Source organism: Scyliorhinus canicula, unplaced genomic scaffold (assembly GCF_902713615.1).
Source record: "Scyliorhinus canicula unplaced genomic scaffold, sScyCan1.1, whole genome shotgun sequence".
NCBI lineage: Eukaryota > Metazoa > Chordata > Chondrichthyes > Carcharhiniformes > Scyliorhinidae > Scyliorhinus > Scyliorhinus canicula.
Window position 1 is genome coordinate 7,501 of NW_024055750.1, and position 17,080 is coordinate 24,580.

General features: G+C 51.3%; 1 protein-coding gene across 1 annotated transcript in view; it reads left to right on the forward strand.

Annotated features, from left to right (window-relative positions):
* LOC119960903 (semaphorin-7A-like) overlaps positions 1–16,743 on the forward strand; it is a 19,721-nt gene extending 2,978 nt beyond the window's left edge. Inside the window, exons 2-12 of the mRNA XM_038788478.1 lie at positions 986–1,084; positions 2,009–2,120; positions 3,911–4,018; positions 4,262–4,401; positions 7,860–8,038; positions 9,255–9,366; positions 12,618–12,807; positions 12,898–13,013; positions 13,349–13,521; positions 14,254–14,309; positions 16,143–16,743. Coding sequence (XP_038644406.1) covers positions 986–1,084; positions 2,009–2,120; positions 3,911–4,018; positions 4,262–4,401; positions 7,860–8,038; positions 9,255–9,366; positions 12,618–12,807; positions 12,898–13,013; positions 13,349–13,521; positions 14,254–14,309; positions 16,143–16,477 — 1,620 coding nt within the window. The 3' untranslated portion in view covers positions 16,478–16,743. The remainder of the gene's footprint in view (positions 1–985; positions 1,085–2,008; positions 2,121–3,910; positions 4,019–4,261; positions 4,402–7,859; positions 8,039–9,254; positions 9,367–12,617; positions 12,808–12,897; positions 13,014–13,348; positions 13,522–14,253; positions 14,310–16,142) is intronic.
* The last annotated feature ends 337 nt before the right edge of the window (positions 16,744–17,080 follow it).

The window sequence follows — 17,080 nt, forward strand, 5'->3', positions numbered from 1 at the left end:
AGATGAGGTTCACAAGAATGATCCCTGGAATGAAGAGCTTGTCGTATGAGGAACGGTTGAGGACTCTGGGTCTGTACTCGTTGGGAGTTTAGAAGGATGAGGGGGGATCTTATTGAAACTTACAGGATACTGCGAGGCCTGGATAGAGTGGACGAGGAGAGGATGTTTCCACTTGTCGGAGAGACTAGAAGCAGAGGGCACCATCTCAGACTAAAGGGACGATCCTTTAAAACAGAGATGAGGAGGAATTTCTTCAGCCAGAGGCTGGTGAATCTGTGGAACTCTTTGCCGCAGAAGGCCGTGGAGGCCAAATCACTGAGTGTCTTTCAGACAGAGATAGAGAGGGTCTTGATTAATAAGGGGATCAGGGGTTATGGGGAGAAGGCAGGAGAATGGGGATGGGAAAATATCACCAATGATTGAATGGCGGGGCAGCACAGTGGGGCAGTGGGTTAGCCCTACAGCCTCACGGCGCCGAGGTCCCAGGTTCGATCCCGGCTCTGGGTCACTGTCCGTGTGGAGTTTGCACATTCTCTCCGTGTCTGCGTGGGTTTCGCCCCCACAACCCCAAAGATGTGCAGGGTAGGTGGATTGGCCGCGCTAAATTGCCCCTTAATTGGAAAAAAATGAATTGGGTACTCGTAAATTTATTAAAAAATAACTAAATAAATCCTTGAACGGCGGAGCAGACTCGATGGGCGTCTGGGTTGGCAGCGCAGGCAAACGGCGTGGGCTCTGGGTTGGCAGCGCGGGCAAACGGCGTGGGCTCTGGGTTGGCAGCGCAGGCAAACAGCGTGGGCTCTGGGTTGGCAGCGCAGGCAAACAGCGTGGGCTCTGGGTTGGCAGCGCAGGCAAACGGCGTGGGCGTCTGGGTTGGCAGCGCAGGCAAACGGCGTGGGCTCTGGGTTGGCAGCGCAGGCAAACCGCGTGGGCTCGCGGCTGTCGGCCCTTCTTGCAACGCTCACCGTTGGCTCTCCTTCCGCAGGACATCTGCAAGAACGTGATCACGGTGATCCAGCGACTCAACAGCAGCACCATCATCGTCTGCGGCACGCACGCCGAGAACCCCACCTGCTGGTTTCTGGTAAAGAGCCGCTCTTACTTTGGTCAGCTTTGAAACCTGTCCCGAGTCAGCGGCGATGCACAGGCTCTAGTGTTCTTAATTCTGCCATGGGGGGGGGGGTCGCTGGGCGAGGGCTCCCGCGTTCGCTGCCCATCCCCTCGAAGTGTGGGTAACGGCTCGGGCCATTCCAGACGGGCGGCTAAGGGTCAACCACATTGCTGTGTGTGTTTGTGTGTGTGGGGGGTGGGGGGGGTGGGGGGGTGTTGACATGTGGGAGTACCTTTTAGTAACGGGTGTTTATCAAATAGCTGCAGTGGGTGTACCTTTCAGAAATGGGTGTTTATCAAATAGCTGCAGTGGGTGTATCTTTAAGAAATGGGTGTTTATCAAATAGCTGCAGTGAGTGTACCTTTCAGTAATGGGTGTTTATCAAATAGCTGCAGTGGGTGTACCTTTAAGAAATGGGTGTTTATCAAATAGCTGCAGTGAGTATACCTTTCAGTAACGGGTGTTTATCAAATAGCTGCAGTGGGTGTACCTTTAAGAAATGGGTGTTTATCAAATAGCTGCAGTGAGTGTACCTTTCAGTAATGGGTGTTTATCAAATAGCTGCAGTGAGTGTACCTTTCAGTAATGGGTGTTTATCAAATAGCTGCAGTGGGTGTATCTTTAAGAAATGGGTGTTTATCAAATAGCTGCAGTGAGTATACCTTTCAGTAACGGGTGTTTATCAAATAGCTGCAGTGGGTGTATCTTTAAGAAATGGGTGTTTATCAAATAGCTGCAGTGAGTGTACCTTTCAGAAATGGGCGTTTATCAAATAGCTGCAGTGAGTGTACCTTTAAGAAATGGGTGTTTATCAAATAGCTGCAGTGAGTGTACCTTTAAGAAATGAGTGTTTATCAAATAGCTGCCGGCCACTCCTTTCTATCTCTTTTTTTACAGCGTAACAATGCCAGCTATCTGGCAAGCGACATCGAGGGGCACGAGCTTGTGAAGGATGGCAAGGGGATCTCGCCCCCGTCGCCATTTCAACGTCCTGTCACCATCACAGTTGGTCAGTATGATAGCGAGAGGGGATATCTCGGCTGTTTTCCCCCCGCCCTGTGGGTGCCTTACTGCCATCACTGGGCCGGGCTGGATTTGTTGATCTCGGGGGGGGGGGGGTTCGATGCTAGGGCCCCTCGCTGGGTCGGAAGGTTGTGCCTTCACTCCAGAGACTTGAGCACACAATCCAGGCTGGCACCCTTGGGTGCAGTGCTGAGGGAGTACTGCACTGTTGGAATATCCGTCTGGGTCTATTGGGATTGTGCACAGTGCGGGTGAATGGGAAGGGGTTTGATCCATTGGAATTGTGGACAATGGGAGTGAACGGGAAGGGGTTTGATCCATTGGGATTGTGGACAATGGGAGTGAATGGAAAGGGGATGGATCCATTGGGATTGTGCACAATGGGAGTGAACGGGAGGGGGTTTGATCCATTGGGATTGTGTACAATGGGAGTGAATGGAAAGGGGATGGATCCATTGGGATTGTGCACAATGGGAGTGAACGGGAGGGAGTTTGACCCATTGGGATTGTATACAATGGGAGTGAACGGGAAGGGGCTTGATCCATTGGGATTGTGTACAGTGGGAGTGAACGGGAAGGGGTTTGATCCATTGGGATTGTGTACAGTGAGAGTGAACTGGAAGGGGTTTGATCCATTGGGATTGTGTACAATGGGAGTGAACGGGAAGGGGTTTGATCCATTGGGATTGTGTACAGTGAGAGTGAACTGGAAGAGGTTTGATCCATTGGGATTGTGTACAATGGGAGTGAACGGGAAGGGGGTTGATCCATTGGGATTGTGCACAATGGGAGTGAACGGGAAGGGGTTTGATCCATTGGGATTGTGTACAGTGGGAGTGAACGGGAAGGGGTTTGATCCATTGGGATTGTGTACAGTGAGAGTGAACTGGAAGGGGTTTGATCCATTGGGATTGTGTACAATGGGAGTGAACGGGAAGGGGTTTGATCCATTGGGATTGTTGACAGTGGGAGTGAACGGGAAGGGGTATGATCCATTGGGATTGTGTACAATGGGAGTGAATGGGAAGGAGTTTGATCCATTGGGATTGTGCACAATGGGAGTGAACGGGAAGGGGTTTGATCCATTGGGATTGTGGACAATGGGAGTGAACGGGAGGGGGTTTGATCCATTGGGATTGTGTACAATGGGAGTGAACGGGAAGGGGCTTGATCCATTGGGATTGTGGACAATGGGAGAGAACGGGAAGGGGTTTGATCCATTGGGATTGTGTACAATGGGAGTGAACGGGAAGGGGTCTGAGTCCATTGGGATTGTGTACAATGGGAGTGAACGGGAAGGGGTCTGAGTCCATTGGGATTGTGTACAATGGGAGTGAATGGGAAGGGGTTTGATCCATAGGGATTGTGCACAATGGGAGTGAACGGGAATGGGTTTGATCCATTGGGATTGTGTACAATGGGAGTGAACGGGAAGGGGTCTGATCCATTGGGATTGTGTGCAATGGGAGTGAACGGGAAGGGGTTTGATCCATTGGGATTGCGGACAATGGGAGTGAACGGGAAGGGGGTTGATCCATTGGGATTGTGGACAATGGGAGTGAATGGGAAGGGGTTTGATCCATTGGGATTGCGGACAATGGGAGTGAATGGGAAGGGGTTTGATCCATTGGGATTGTGCACAATGGGAGTGAAGGGGAAGGGGTCTGATCCATGGGTCAGTGTGATAGGATGCCGCTAAACGCTTACTAATTAACTGGGCGATGGTGGAGAGCCAGTCGGATCCATTAACAACTGTTTCCTGCCTCTTGGCCACAGAGGGAAACATATACTCTGCGATGAGCGACACCATCGACGGCAGTGGGGCGATACAGCGGACCTACGGAAGGCTGAAGAACTTGAAGACCGAAGACAAATGGCTTCAGAGTGAGTATTGCGGAGCAGAGAGTGTCAGCAATGACCTGGTGAGTTTGCTGAGCTGCCTGGGCCAAATGTCCCCAAACAGAACAGATGGAACGGCGGCTTTACAGGAGCACGGTGTGAGCCGGAGCTTACTGAGGGCGACTCCGCAGGTTCTGGGCAGAAGACCGGAGGGGTGGGGGGTTAATGTGGACTGTAATCAATCAACAGCCTGGACTGAGGGTTTCAATATGCTGCTTCTCCCCTTAGATCCGAGCTACGTGGGCTCGGCGTGGATTAAAGCAGAAGACAGCAGCATGGACGAGATTTACTTTTTCTTTAGCGAGGCTGAGGGCAGCGGGGCTCTGGAAGGCGATCCGTTCAAGTCCCGCGTCGGACGGGTGTGCAAGGTAAGGTTGAGCGCAAAATCCATCGGTCCAGCGCGCAACGAGAGCTTGGGTTTGGAGTCTCTGTCCATTACAAACCCCATCAATACAGCCAGGAGCCTCTGTCCATTACAAACCCCATCATTACAGCCCGGAGCCTCTGTCCATTACAAACCCCATCATTACAGCCAGGAGCCTCTGTCCATTACAAACTCCATCAATACAGACAGGAGCCTCTGTCCATTACAAACCCCATCAATACAGACAGGAGCCTCTGTCCATTACAAACTCCATCAGTACAGCCAGGAGCCTCTGTTCATTACAAACCCCATCAATACAGCCAGGAGCCGTTGTCCATTACAAACTGCATCAATACAGCCAGGAGCCTCTGTCCATTACAAACTCCATCAATACAGCCAGGAGCCTCTGTCCATTACAAACTCCATCAATACAGCCAGGAGCCTCTGTCCATTACAAACCCCATCAGTACAGCCAGAACCCTCTATCCATTACAAACTGCATCAATACAGCCAGGACCCTCTATCCATTACAAACTGCATCAATACAGACAGGAGCCTCTGTCCATTACAAACCCCATCAATACAGCCAGGACCCTCTATCCATTACAAACTGCATCAATACAGCCAGGACCCTCTGTCCATTACAAACCCCATCAATACAGAAAGGAACTGCCCATTACAAACTCCATCAATATAGCCAGGAGCCTCTGTCCATTACAAACCCCATCATTACAGCCAGGAGCCGCTGTCCATTACAAACCCCATCAATACAGCCAGGAGCCTCTGTCCATTACAAACCCCATCATTACAGCCAGGAGCCTCTGTCCATTACAAACTCCATCAATACAGCCAGGAGCCTCTGTCCATTACAAACCCCATCAATACAGCCCGGAGCCTCTGTCCATTACAAACTGCATCAATACAGCCCGGAGCCTCTGTCCATTACAAACCCCATCAATACAGCCAGGAACCTCTGTCCATTATAAACTGTATCAATACAGTCAAGAGCCTCTGTCCATTACAAACCCCATCAATACAGCCAGGAGACTCTGTCCATTACAAACCCCATCAATACAGCCAGGAGCCTCTGTCTATTACAAACCCCATCAATACAGCCCGGAGCCTCTGTCTATTACAAACCCCATCAATACAGCCAGGAGTCTCTGTCCATTACAAACCCCATCAGTACAGCCAGGAGCCTCTGTCCATTACAAACCCCATCAATACAGCCAGGAGCCTCTGTCCATTACAAACTCCATCAATACAGACAGGAGCCTCTGTCCATTACAAATCCCATTAATACAGCCAGGAGCCTCTGTCCATTACAAACCCCATCAGTACAGCCAGGAGCCTCTGTCCATTACAAACCCCATTAATACAGCCTGGAGCCTCTGTCCATTACAAACTGCATCAATACAGCCAGGAGCCTCTGTCCATTACAAACTCCATCAATACAGCCCGGAGCCTCTATCCATTACAAACTCCATCAATACAGCCCGGAGCCTCTATCCATTACAAACTCCATCAGTACAGCCAGGAGCCTCTGTTCATTACAAACCCCATCAATACAGCCAGGAGCCGTTGTCCATTACAAACTGCATCAATACAGCCAGGAGCCTCTGTCCATTACAAACTCCATCAATACAGCCAGGAGCCTCTGTCCATTACAAACCCCATCATTACAGACAGGAGCCTCTATCCATTACAAACCCCATCAATACAGCCAGGAGCCTCTATCCATTACAAACTGCATCAATACAGCCAGGAGCCTCTGTCCATTACAAACTGCATCAATACAGCCAGGAGCCTCTGTCCATTACAAACCCCATCAATACAGCCAGGAGCCTCTGTCCATTACAAACCCCATCATTACAGCCCGGAGCCTCTGTCCATTACAAACTGCATCAATACAGCCAGGAGCCTCTGTCTATTACAAACCCCATCAATACAGACAGGAGCCTCTATCTATTACAAACTGCATCAATACAGCCAGGAGCCTCTATCCATTACAAACTGCATCAATACAGCCCGGAGCCTCTATCCATTACAAACTGCATCAATACAGCCCGGAGCCTCTGTCCATTACAAACTGCATCAATACAGCCCGGAGCCTCTGTCCATTACAAACTGCATCAATACAGCCAGGAGCCTCTGTCCATTACAAACTGCATCAATACAGCCAGGAGCCTCTGTCCATTACAAACCCCATCAATACAGCCCGGAGCCTCTGTCCATTACAAACTGCATCAATACAGCCAGGAGCCTCTGTCCATTACAAACCCCATCATTACAGCCAGGAGCCTCTGTCCATTACAAACTGCATCAATACAGCCAGGAGCCTCTATCCATTACAAACTGCATCAATACAGACAGGAGCCTCTATCCATTACAAACCCCATCAATACAGCCAGGAGCCTCTATCCATTACAAACTGCATCAATACAGCCAGGAGCCTCTGTCCATTACAAACTGCATCAATACAGCCAGGAGCCTCTGTCCATTACAAACCCCATCAATACAGCCAGGAGCCTCTGTCCATTACAAACCCCATCATTACAGCCCGGAGCCTCTGTCCATTACAAACTGCATCAATACAGCCAGGAGCCTCTGTCCATTACAAACCCCATCAATACAGCCAGGAGCCTCTGTCCATTACAAACCCCATCATTACAGCCCGGAGCCTCTGTCCATTACAAACCCCATCATTACAGCCAGACAAAGTCATAATATCCACTCATGTATATAATGAGATGCAGATAGGCCGTGATCAACACACAGGATAACCAATGAACACACACGACACAGAACAACCAATCAGCAGACAGGACACCACCACTATCAAGCCCACAGGGCATTGAGGCTCTCCCTCTCTCACAGGACACGGCCAGGGAGATAGTCACAGTGCACAGGCCAATGAACATCGTCACCATGTGATAGAGAGCTAGTCTGGTCAAGCCAGGAGGAGGTTATGCGTTAGGTTAATAGAGAGTCAGCCCACAGCAGATTATGAAAATGAAATGAAATGAAAATCGCTTATTGTCACGAGTAGGCTTCAATGAAGTTACTGTGAAAAGCCCCTAGTCGCCACATTCCGGCGCCTGTCCGGGGAGGCTGGTACGGGAATCGAACCGTGCTGCTGGCCTGCCTTGGTCCGCTTTAAAAGCCAGCGATTTAGCCCAGAGATGACAGTGACAGGTTCAATCAAACAGTGTTGGACCGTCTCCTGTGTCGGAAGCCTGTTTCTCATTTTACTGCATCCAGTTGCAGTCGGTGTTAGACCAACACAGATAACACATCAGGAGCCTCTGTCCATTACAAACTCCATCAATACAGCCAGCCTGTGTCCTTTTCGAAATGCATCAATGCAGCCACGGACCCGTATTTGCGCACAGCAAGACCCCGCGAGATCAGCTGCCTTTACTTTCCCTGTGGTGTACCCCCCCCCCCCCCCCCCCCCTCCAGGTCGATGACGGGGCGTCGAAGGCTGCTCACGATTCGTGGACGACCTTCCTTAAGGCTCGGCTGGTGTGTGGCTACCCGACCGAATCAAAGTATTTCAACAAGATTGTGGACAGCTTTGTCCTCCCGGCGGGAAGTGACGCCCGGAAGGGGACGGTGTACGGAATCTTCTCCAACCTCTGGTGAGTGTCAAGTCCCGAGGGAGGAAGCAGGGGTGGGGGGGGGGGGGGGTTTATTCGATCTACACAATGTTCTGCTCAAGGCTCCGAGCGCAGTTCTTGCCAGTTCCATCTGGGTGACCTCTGACCCCGGTCTGGGAAGGCCATACTCCGCGTGTCCGACGGGGAGATCGACAACGGTTCCTCACCCCCACCCCACCCCACCCCGTGCCTCTTGTGGGGGGGGCATAACACTTCCAGAATTACTTTTATAATTAAAAAAATAAATTTGAAATGAATGAAATGAAAATCGCTTATTGTCACGAGTAGGCCGTTACTGTGAAAAGCCCCTAGTCGCCACATTCCGGCGCCTGTCCGGGGAGGCTGGTACGGGAATCGAACCGCGCTGCTGGCCTGCCTTGGTCCGCTTTAAAAGCCAGCGATTTAGCCGAGTGAGCTAAACCAGCCCCTAGTGAGCTAAACCAGCCCCAATTTGGGGCAGCACGGTAGCATGGTGGTTAGCATAAATGCTTCACAGCTCCAGGGTCCCAGGTTCGATTCCCGGCTGGGTCACTGTCTGTGTGGAGTCTGCACGTCCTCCCCCTGTGTGCGTGGGTTTCCTCCGGGTGCTCCGGTTTCCCCCCACAGTCCAAAGATGTGCGGGTTAGGTGGATTGTCCGTGCTAAATTGCCCGTAGTGTCCTAAAAAGTAAGGTTAAGGGGTGTTGTTGGGTTACGGGTATGGGGTGGATACGTGGGTTTGAGTAGGGTGATCATGGCTCGGCACAACATCGAGGGCCGAAGGGCCTGTTCTGTGCTGTACTGTTCTATGTTCTATGTTCTAATTCATTCTCTTTCCCAATTAAGGGGCAATTTAGCACGGCCAATCCACCTACCCCTGCGCATCTTTGGGTTGTGGGGAGCGAAACCCACGCAGACACGGGGAGAACGTGCAAACTCCACACGGACGGTGACCCAGAGCCGGGATCGAACCTGGGACCTCGGCGCCGTGAGGCAGCAGGGCTAACCCACTGCGCCACCGTGCTGCCCACTTTCCGAATTACTTGCCGTAATTTCCATGCCCTCCCCCCCACCCCCCCGGTAAGATTCTAGACAGGGGTTGGCAGAAGCGGAGAGCCATTTTGATGCCCAACGCGACGCCTGTCCCCACACAAAGAGAGGCATGGTCGCGCAATGCGAGATCACTGCGCTGACTTGCCGACGTTCTGTTTTGCCGACAGGAACTGCACAGCGATCTGTGCCTACGCACAAGCGAATATCGACTCGGCGTTTAAAACGCCCAAGCTGAAAGGTTTCACCGGCAGCCTCCCAGGAAATCAGAGGCCAGGGAAGGTATGGAAGGGAGTGCGGCGCGGGATTGAGATTCTCCTGTGACTCGAGCAAAATGGTTGCAAGAGGCATTCAAAATGTTCGACTGGAATCTAATCGAGGGGTTCGGGGTGGTTTATATATAGAATAACAGATACCCGGAGTGAGTTACAGACTGGAATCTAATCGAGGGGTTCGGGTGGTTTATATATAGAATAACAGATACCCGGGAGTGGGTTACAGACTGGAATCTAATCGAGGGGTTCGGGTGGTTTATATATAGAATAACAGATACCCGGGAGTGAGTTACAGACTGGAATCTAATCGAGGGGTTCGGGGTGGTTTATATATAGAATAACAGATACCCGGGAGTGAGTTACAGACTGGAATCTAATCAAGGGGTTCGGGGTGGTTTATATATAGAATAACAGATACCAGGGAGTGAGTTACAGACTGGAATCTAATCGAGGGGTTCGGGGTGGTTTATATATAGAATAACAGATACCCGGGAGTGAGTTACAGACTGGAATCTAATCGAGGGGTTCGGGGTGGTTTATATATAGAATAACAGATACCCGGGAGTGAGTTACAGACTGGAATCTAATCGAGGGGTTCGGGGTGGTTTATATATAGAATAACAGATACCCGGGAGTGGGTTACAGACTGGAATCTAATCGAGGGGTTCGGGGTGGTTTATATATAGAATAACAGATACCCGGGAGTGAGTTACAGACTGGAATCTAATCGAGGGGTTCGGGGTGGTTTATATATAGAATAACAGATACCCGGGAGTGAGTTACAGACTGGAATCTAATCAAGGGGTTCGGGGTGGTTTATATATAGAATAACAGATACCAGGGAGTGAGTTACAGACTGGAATCTAATCGAGGGGTTCGGGGTGGTTTATATATAGAATAACAGATACCCGGGAGTGAGTTACAGACTGGAATCTAATCGAGGGGTTCGGGGTGGTTTATATATAGAATAACAGATACCCGGGAGTGAGTTACAGACTGGAATCTAATCGAGGGGTTCGGGGTGGTTTATATATAGAATAACAGATACCCGGTAGTGATTTACAGACTGGAATCTAATCGAGGGGTTCAAGGTGGTTTATATATAGTATAACAGATACCCGGGAGTGAGTTACAGGCTGGAATCTAATCGAGGGGTTCGGGATGGTTTATATATAGAATAACAGATACCCGGGAGTGAGTTACAGGCTGGAATCTAATCGAGGGGTTCGGGATGGTTTATATATAGAATAACAGATACCCGGGAGTGAGTTACAGACTGGAATCTAATCGAGGGGTTCGGGGTGGTTTATATATAAAATAACTGATACCCGGGAGTGAGTTACAGACTGGAATCTAATCGAGGGGTTCGGGGTGGTTTATATATAGAATAACAGATACCCGGGAGTGAGTTACAGACTGGAATCTAATCGAGGGGTTCGGGGTGGTTTATATATAGAATAACAGATATCCAGGAGTGAGTTACAGACTGGAATCTAATCGAGGGGTTCGGGATGGTTTATATATAGAATAACAGATACCCGGGAGTGAGTTACAGACTGGAATCTAATGGAGGGGTTTGGGATGGTTTATATATAGAATAACAGATACCCGGGAGTGAGTTACAGACTGGAATCTAATCGAGGGGTTCGGGGTGGTTTATATATAGAATAACAGATACCCGGGAGTGAGTTACAGACTGGAATCTAATCGAGGGGTTCGGGGTGGTTTATATATAGAATAACAGATACCCGGGAGTGAGTTACGGACTGGAATCTAATCGAGGGGTTCGGGGTGGTTTATATATAGAATAACAGATACCCGGGAGTGAGTTACTGACTGGAATCTAATCGAGGGGTTCGGGGTGGTTTATATATAGAATAACAGATACCCGGGAGTGAGTTACAGACTGGAATCTAATCGAGGGGTTCTGGATGGATTATATATAGAATAACAGATACCCGGGAGTGAGTTACAGACTGGAATCTAATCGAGGGGTTCAGGGTGGTTTATATATAGAATAACAGATACCCGGGAGTGAGTTACAGACTGGAATCTAATCGAGGGGTTCGGTGTGGTTTATATATAGAATAACAGATACCCGGGAGTGAGTTACAGACTGGAATCTAATCGAGGGGTTAGGGGTGGTTTATGTATAGAATAACCGATACCCGGGAGTGTGTTACAGATTGGAATCTAATCGAGGGGTTCAGGGTGGTTTATATATAGAATAACAGATACCCGGGAGTGAGTTACAGACTGGAATCTAATCGAGGGGTTCAGGATGGTTTATATATAGAATAACAGATACCCGGGAATGAGTTACAGACTGGAATCTAATCAAGGGGTTTGGGGTGGTTTATATATAGAATAACAGATACCCGGGAGTGAGTTACAGACTGGAATCTAATCGAGGGGTTCGGTGTGGTTTATATATAGAATAACAGATACCCGGGAGTGAGTTACAGACTGGAATCTAATCGAGGGGTTGGGGTGGTTTATGTATAGAATAACCGATACCCGGGAGTGTGTTACAGACTGGAATCTAATCGAGGGGTTCAGGGTGGTTTATATATAGAATAACAGATACCCGGGAGTGAGTTACAGACTGGAATCTAATCGAGGGGTTCAGGGCGGTTTATATATAGGATAACAGATACCCGGGAGTGAGTTACAGACTGGAATCTAATCGAGGGGTCAGGGTGGTTTATATATAGAATAACAGATACCTGGGAGTGAGTTACAGACTGGAATCTAATCGAGGGGTTCGGGGTGGTTTATATATAGAATAACAGATACCCGGGAGTGAGTTACAGACTGGAATCTAATCGAGGGGTTCAGGGTGGTTTATATATAGAATAACAGATACCCGGGAGTGAGTTACAGACTGGAATCTAATCGAGGGGTTCGGGATGGTTTATATATAGAATAACAGATACCCGGGAGTGAGTTACAGACTGGAATCTAATCGAGGGGTTCGGGTTGGTTTATATATAGAATAACAGATACCCGGGAGTGAGTTACAGACTGGAATCTAATCGACGGTTCGGGATGGTTTATATATAGAATAACAGATACCCGGGAGTGAGTTAGAGACTGGAATCTAATCATAAGACCATAAGATATAGGAGCAGAATTAGGCCACTCGGCCCATTGAGTCTGCTCCGCCATTCTATCATGGCTGAAATGTTTTCGATCATCTCCAGGCCGGTTTTGATATGCCCGTCTGATCTCTCCCCCCCCCCCCCCCCCCCCCAACAGTGCACCACCAGCACTATCCCGAGAAACGTGCTGACGACCATTCGGAACTACCCGGAGATTGAGGAGTCCATCCAACCCATCGACGAGCGCCCCCTCTACTTCATTAAGCAGGGAAACTACACCAGGGTGACCGCGACCAGAGTCCAGGCTGTCAACCGCAACCTCTACCCGGTCTTGTTCCTCGGCATGGGTAGGTGTTGGGCCTCCGAGAGAGATCGTTTTCCTTGCGCGTGTCGATGAGGGGGGCCGCTAATTTGCTTTTTCTGGCTTCCTTTCCCAGGGAATGGGAAGATCCATAAGGTTCTGCACAGCAACGGGAAGGTCTTCATCGTTTCTGAGATCAGCCCCTTCAAGAATGAAGCTCCCGTCTCCGCCATAACCCTGGACTCCGTCACGGTAATACTCAGATCGGCAACTCCCTCGGGGGTGGCTGGGGTTGGCACTGAGGCACACTCGTGAGGCAGTGCCCACTTAAGCCCACGGGTGATTCAAGGAACGTTCAGGATTTTCACAGTAACTTCACTGCAGCGTTAATGTAAAGCCGACTTGCGACGCGGCCGCCCGAGCATCACAGGGGCAAGAACCGGGACGATGTACTGCCCCGTTTTGTCCCGCTTTTCCCCCCACTCTGCCCGCGCTGCTTTGCAAATGTACTGGTTGCAGAAGGCGCCGACGGCCGTATTGTGCGGCGGACGCGAGGCGCTAACTCTCTTGTGCTTCGTTCCTTTCAGGGCCATCTCTTCGTCGGGACCCCGCTGGAGACTGTCCGGCTGCCGCTGGCGGACTGCGAGGCCTACGGGAACAGCTGTCAGCAGTGCGTCGCGGCCAGAGACCCCTACTGCGGGTGGGACCAAGCGGCCGAGATGTGCGTGCCCGTTGCCGAGGCTGCGAACAGGAACGAGAGGTAGGCCCCGATACACTGCCCTTGACCAGGCTCTCCCCCTCCCCTAACTAAACAAACCATACATTTATTTAGGGACCTCAGCCTCTCTGCAAGCTGGGCCAACAAACAGTCTAGTGCCGCCTCGCCCGACAAGAATCCTCGCTCACCGTCCTCCCTCCTCTGGTCTGGCCAGCTGGCACCGCGACCCCGTCGACCCACGCCTCTTTCTGGCACGGAACAAGATGACCAAAGGCCTGGCCGGTCTCCGCGGAGTAGAGGGGCTCCCATCAGGAAAAAGACTGAACCGAATTTTTTTTTTTTAAAAGCCGCCAAATTCGGTCTTGGAAGTACGAGGTGAATTTATGCTCAAGTAAAGTTGCATCAAATCTCCGAGCCCTGGGTGGGTATTACGGTCCCACACCAGGCCCCAACCGTCGCTGGGGTCTTGGACAGACACCCCAATGGATTGTTCAATTTGTAAGACATCGATTGGCTCACCACCACCTTTTGATAGGGCAATTAAGGATGGGCAATAAATCCCGGGCCTAGCCAGCGAGAGAACTAAATAAACAATGGGTGCCTGAAAGGAGGGAGCGATCCTCACCGTCCCTCCCTGAGCACAGTACTTTCCCGTAAAGAAGGAAGCCTAAACATCCTGGGTTGACGTTCTGGTTGGGCAACACGCCTTTGCCAAGGAGGAACGCGGTCTGAGCGCGACGTGTCTCTTTACTGTTCTTTCATTTCCCATTTCAGCGCCATCCTGCAGAATGTCGACGAGCTCAATGTCTCCCTTTGTTACGACGGACCAGGTAAACCCCACCTCTTTCACAGACGCTGACCCGGGCTACCCAACGGAACATGGGCACAGTGCCAATCGCTGACCTTCCCTTCCCTGATCCACCCATTTGCCACGCCCTCAGGTGCCAATGGCACAGGCCACGGGCACCCTCTTGCCAACCCCCCCCCCCTTCACCCCCGTATGATGAGGTTCCACGGCTTTCACCTGTGTCATGGGAATCCCAACCAAGTCTCAATCTATCTAAGCAGCCCCGCTCAATCGACACGCTAACCACCAACATTCACCCACTCCACCCCCCCCCCCCCCCCCGACGCACAGCGGCAGCCGTGTGCACCGTCTACAAGACGCACGGCGGAGACTCGCCTTCGACAGCACCTTCCAAACCCGCCACCTCTACCATCTAGAAGGACGAGGGGGGGCAGCAGTCACATGGGGAACACCCCCAGCTGCAAGTTCCCCCTCCGAGCCGCTCGCCATTCCGGCTCTGTATGCTGTACCTGTCCTGGGAGTGTTTGATGGGGACAGTGTAGAGGGAGCTTACTCTGTATCTAACCCCGTGCTGTACCTGTCCTGGGAGTGTTTGATGGGGACAGTGTAGAGGGAGCTTTACTCTGTATCTAACCCCGTGCTGTACCTGTCCTGGGAGTGTTTGATGGGGACAGTGTAGAGGGAGCTTTACTCTGTATCTAACCCTGTGCTGTCCCTGTCCTGGGAGTGTTTGATGGGGACAGTGTAGAGGGAGCTTTACTCTGTATCTAACCCCGTGCTGTACCTGTCCTGGGAGTGTTTGATGGGGACAGTGTAGAGGGAGCTTTACTCTGTATCTAACCCCGTGCTGTACCTGTCCTGGGGAGTGTTTGATGGGGACAGTGTAGAGGGAGCTTTACTCTGTATCTAACCCCGTGCTGTACCTGTCCTGGGAGTGTTTGATGGGGACAATATAGAGGGAGCTTTACTCTGTATCTAACCCCGTGCTGTCCCTGTCCTGGGAGTGTTTGATGGGGACAGTGCAGAGGGAGCTTTACTCTGTATCTAACCCAGTGCTGTACCTGTCCTGGGAGTGTTTGATGGGGACAATGTAGAGGGAGCTTTACTCTGTATCTAACCCCGTGCTGTACCTGTCCTGGGAGTGTTTGATGGGGACAGTGTAGAGGGAGCTTTACTCTGTATCTAACCCCGTGCTGCCCCTGCCCTGGGAGTGTTTGATGGGGACAGTGTAGAGGGAGCTTTACTCTGTATCTAACCCCGTGCTGTACCTGTCCTGGGAGTGTTTGATGGGGACAGTGTAGAGGTAGCTTTACTCTGTATCTAACCCCGTGCTGTACCTGTCCTGGGAGTGTTTGATGGGGACAGTGTAGAGGGAGCTTTACTCTGTATCTAACCCCGTGCTGTACCTGTCCTGGGAGTGTTTGATGGGGACAGTGTAGAGGCAGCTTTACTCTGTATCTAACCCCGTGCTGTACCTGTCCTGGGAGTGTTTGATGGGGACAGTGTAGAGGGAGCTTTACTCTGTATCTAACCCCGTGCTGTACCTGTCCTGGGAGTGTTTGATGGGGACAGTGTAGAGGGAGCTTTACTCTGTATCTAACCCCGTGCTGTACCTGTCCCGGGAGTGTTTGATGGGGACAGTGTAGAGGGAGCTTTACTCTGTATCTAACCCCGTGCTGTACCTGTCCTGGGAGTGTTTGATGGGGACAATATAGAGGGAGATTTACTCTGTATCTAACCCCGTGCTGCTCTCACTGGGGCCGATTTGAAGTGTTGAGACGCGCGGTGCAGAGTCGGGATCCTACTCGAACGTGTTGGGCAAGTATTTGAATCAATTTCTCTTTCCCCTCCTCAGGCACTCGATCACTTGACAAGCAGGCGGAAGACTTAACAGTGGACTCGAGTGCCTATCTCTACCTGCCCTGCCCGGTCAGGTCCTACCACGCCGTGTACACGTGGAGTTACAACCAGAAGGAGCACTTCAATTGCACCATCAGGGATGGCTCCTGCTCGCTCTTCTTCAGCGGACAACCCCCCACGAGCGGGGGCCTCTACCAGTGCCTGGCCAACGAGGACGGACTGCTAGAGCTGGTGGCGGCCTACAACGTCAGGGTCAGCGGCGGAGACACGCCAGCGCTGGCGGGCACAGCTCTGCTTTTGGGCCTTACCGCTGCTTACGCCCTGATTTGAGGGGGAGTAGCGAGGGGTGGGTGGGGTCGGGCTTCCCTGAGGCACGCATGGAGTACCCAATTTCTTTTTTAATATATACCATATGCCGCGTCCCGAGCGCCGGGAACAAGCTGGCATCTTCTCACACACGTGACGCATTTGTCAAATGAAAATCGCTTATTGTCACGAGTAGGCTTCAATGAAGTTACTGTGAAAAGCCCCTAGTCGCCACATTCCGACGCCTGTCCGGGGAGGCTGGTACGGGAATTACAACGTCAATCGCTCGCCTTCTTCCCCCCCCCACTGAGGCCACCCACATTTCAGCCCCCCCCCACCCCCCACACACACAGTGCCCACCCACACGGAGAGACTGACCCACAGGTCCCTGCTGAGTGGAGGTTTACAGGGAGGCCGAGGATTCTCATCCTCTCTGACTCAACCCTGGCCGTAATGATCTCGCCGACGTGGGTCACGGATCAATCAGAGTGTTTGATGTGGACAGGGTAGAGGGAGCTTTACTCTGTATCTAACCCCGTGCTGCCCCTGTCCTGGGAGTGTTTGATGGGGACAGTGTAGAGGGAGCTTTACTCTGTATCTAACCCCGTGCTGTACCTGTCTTGGGAG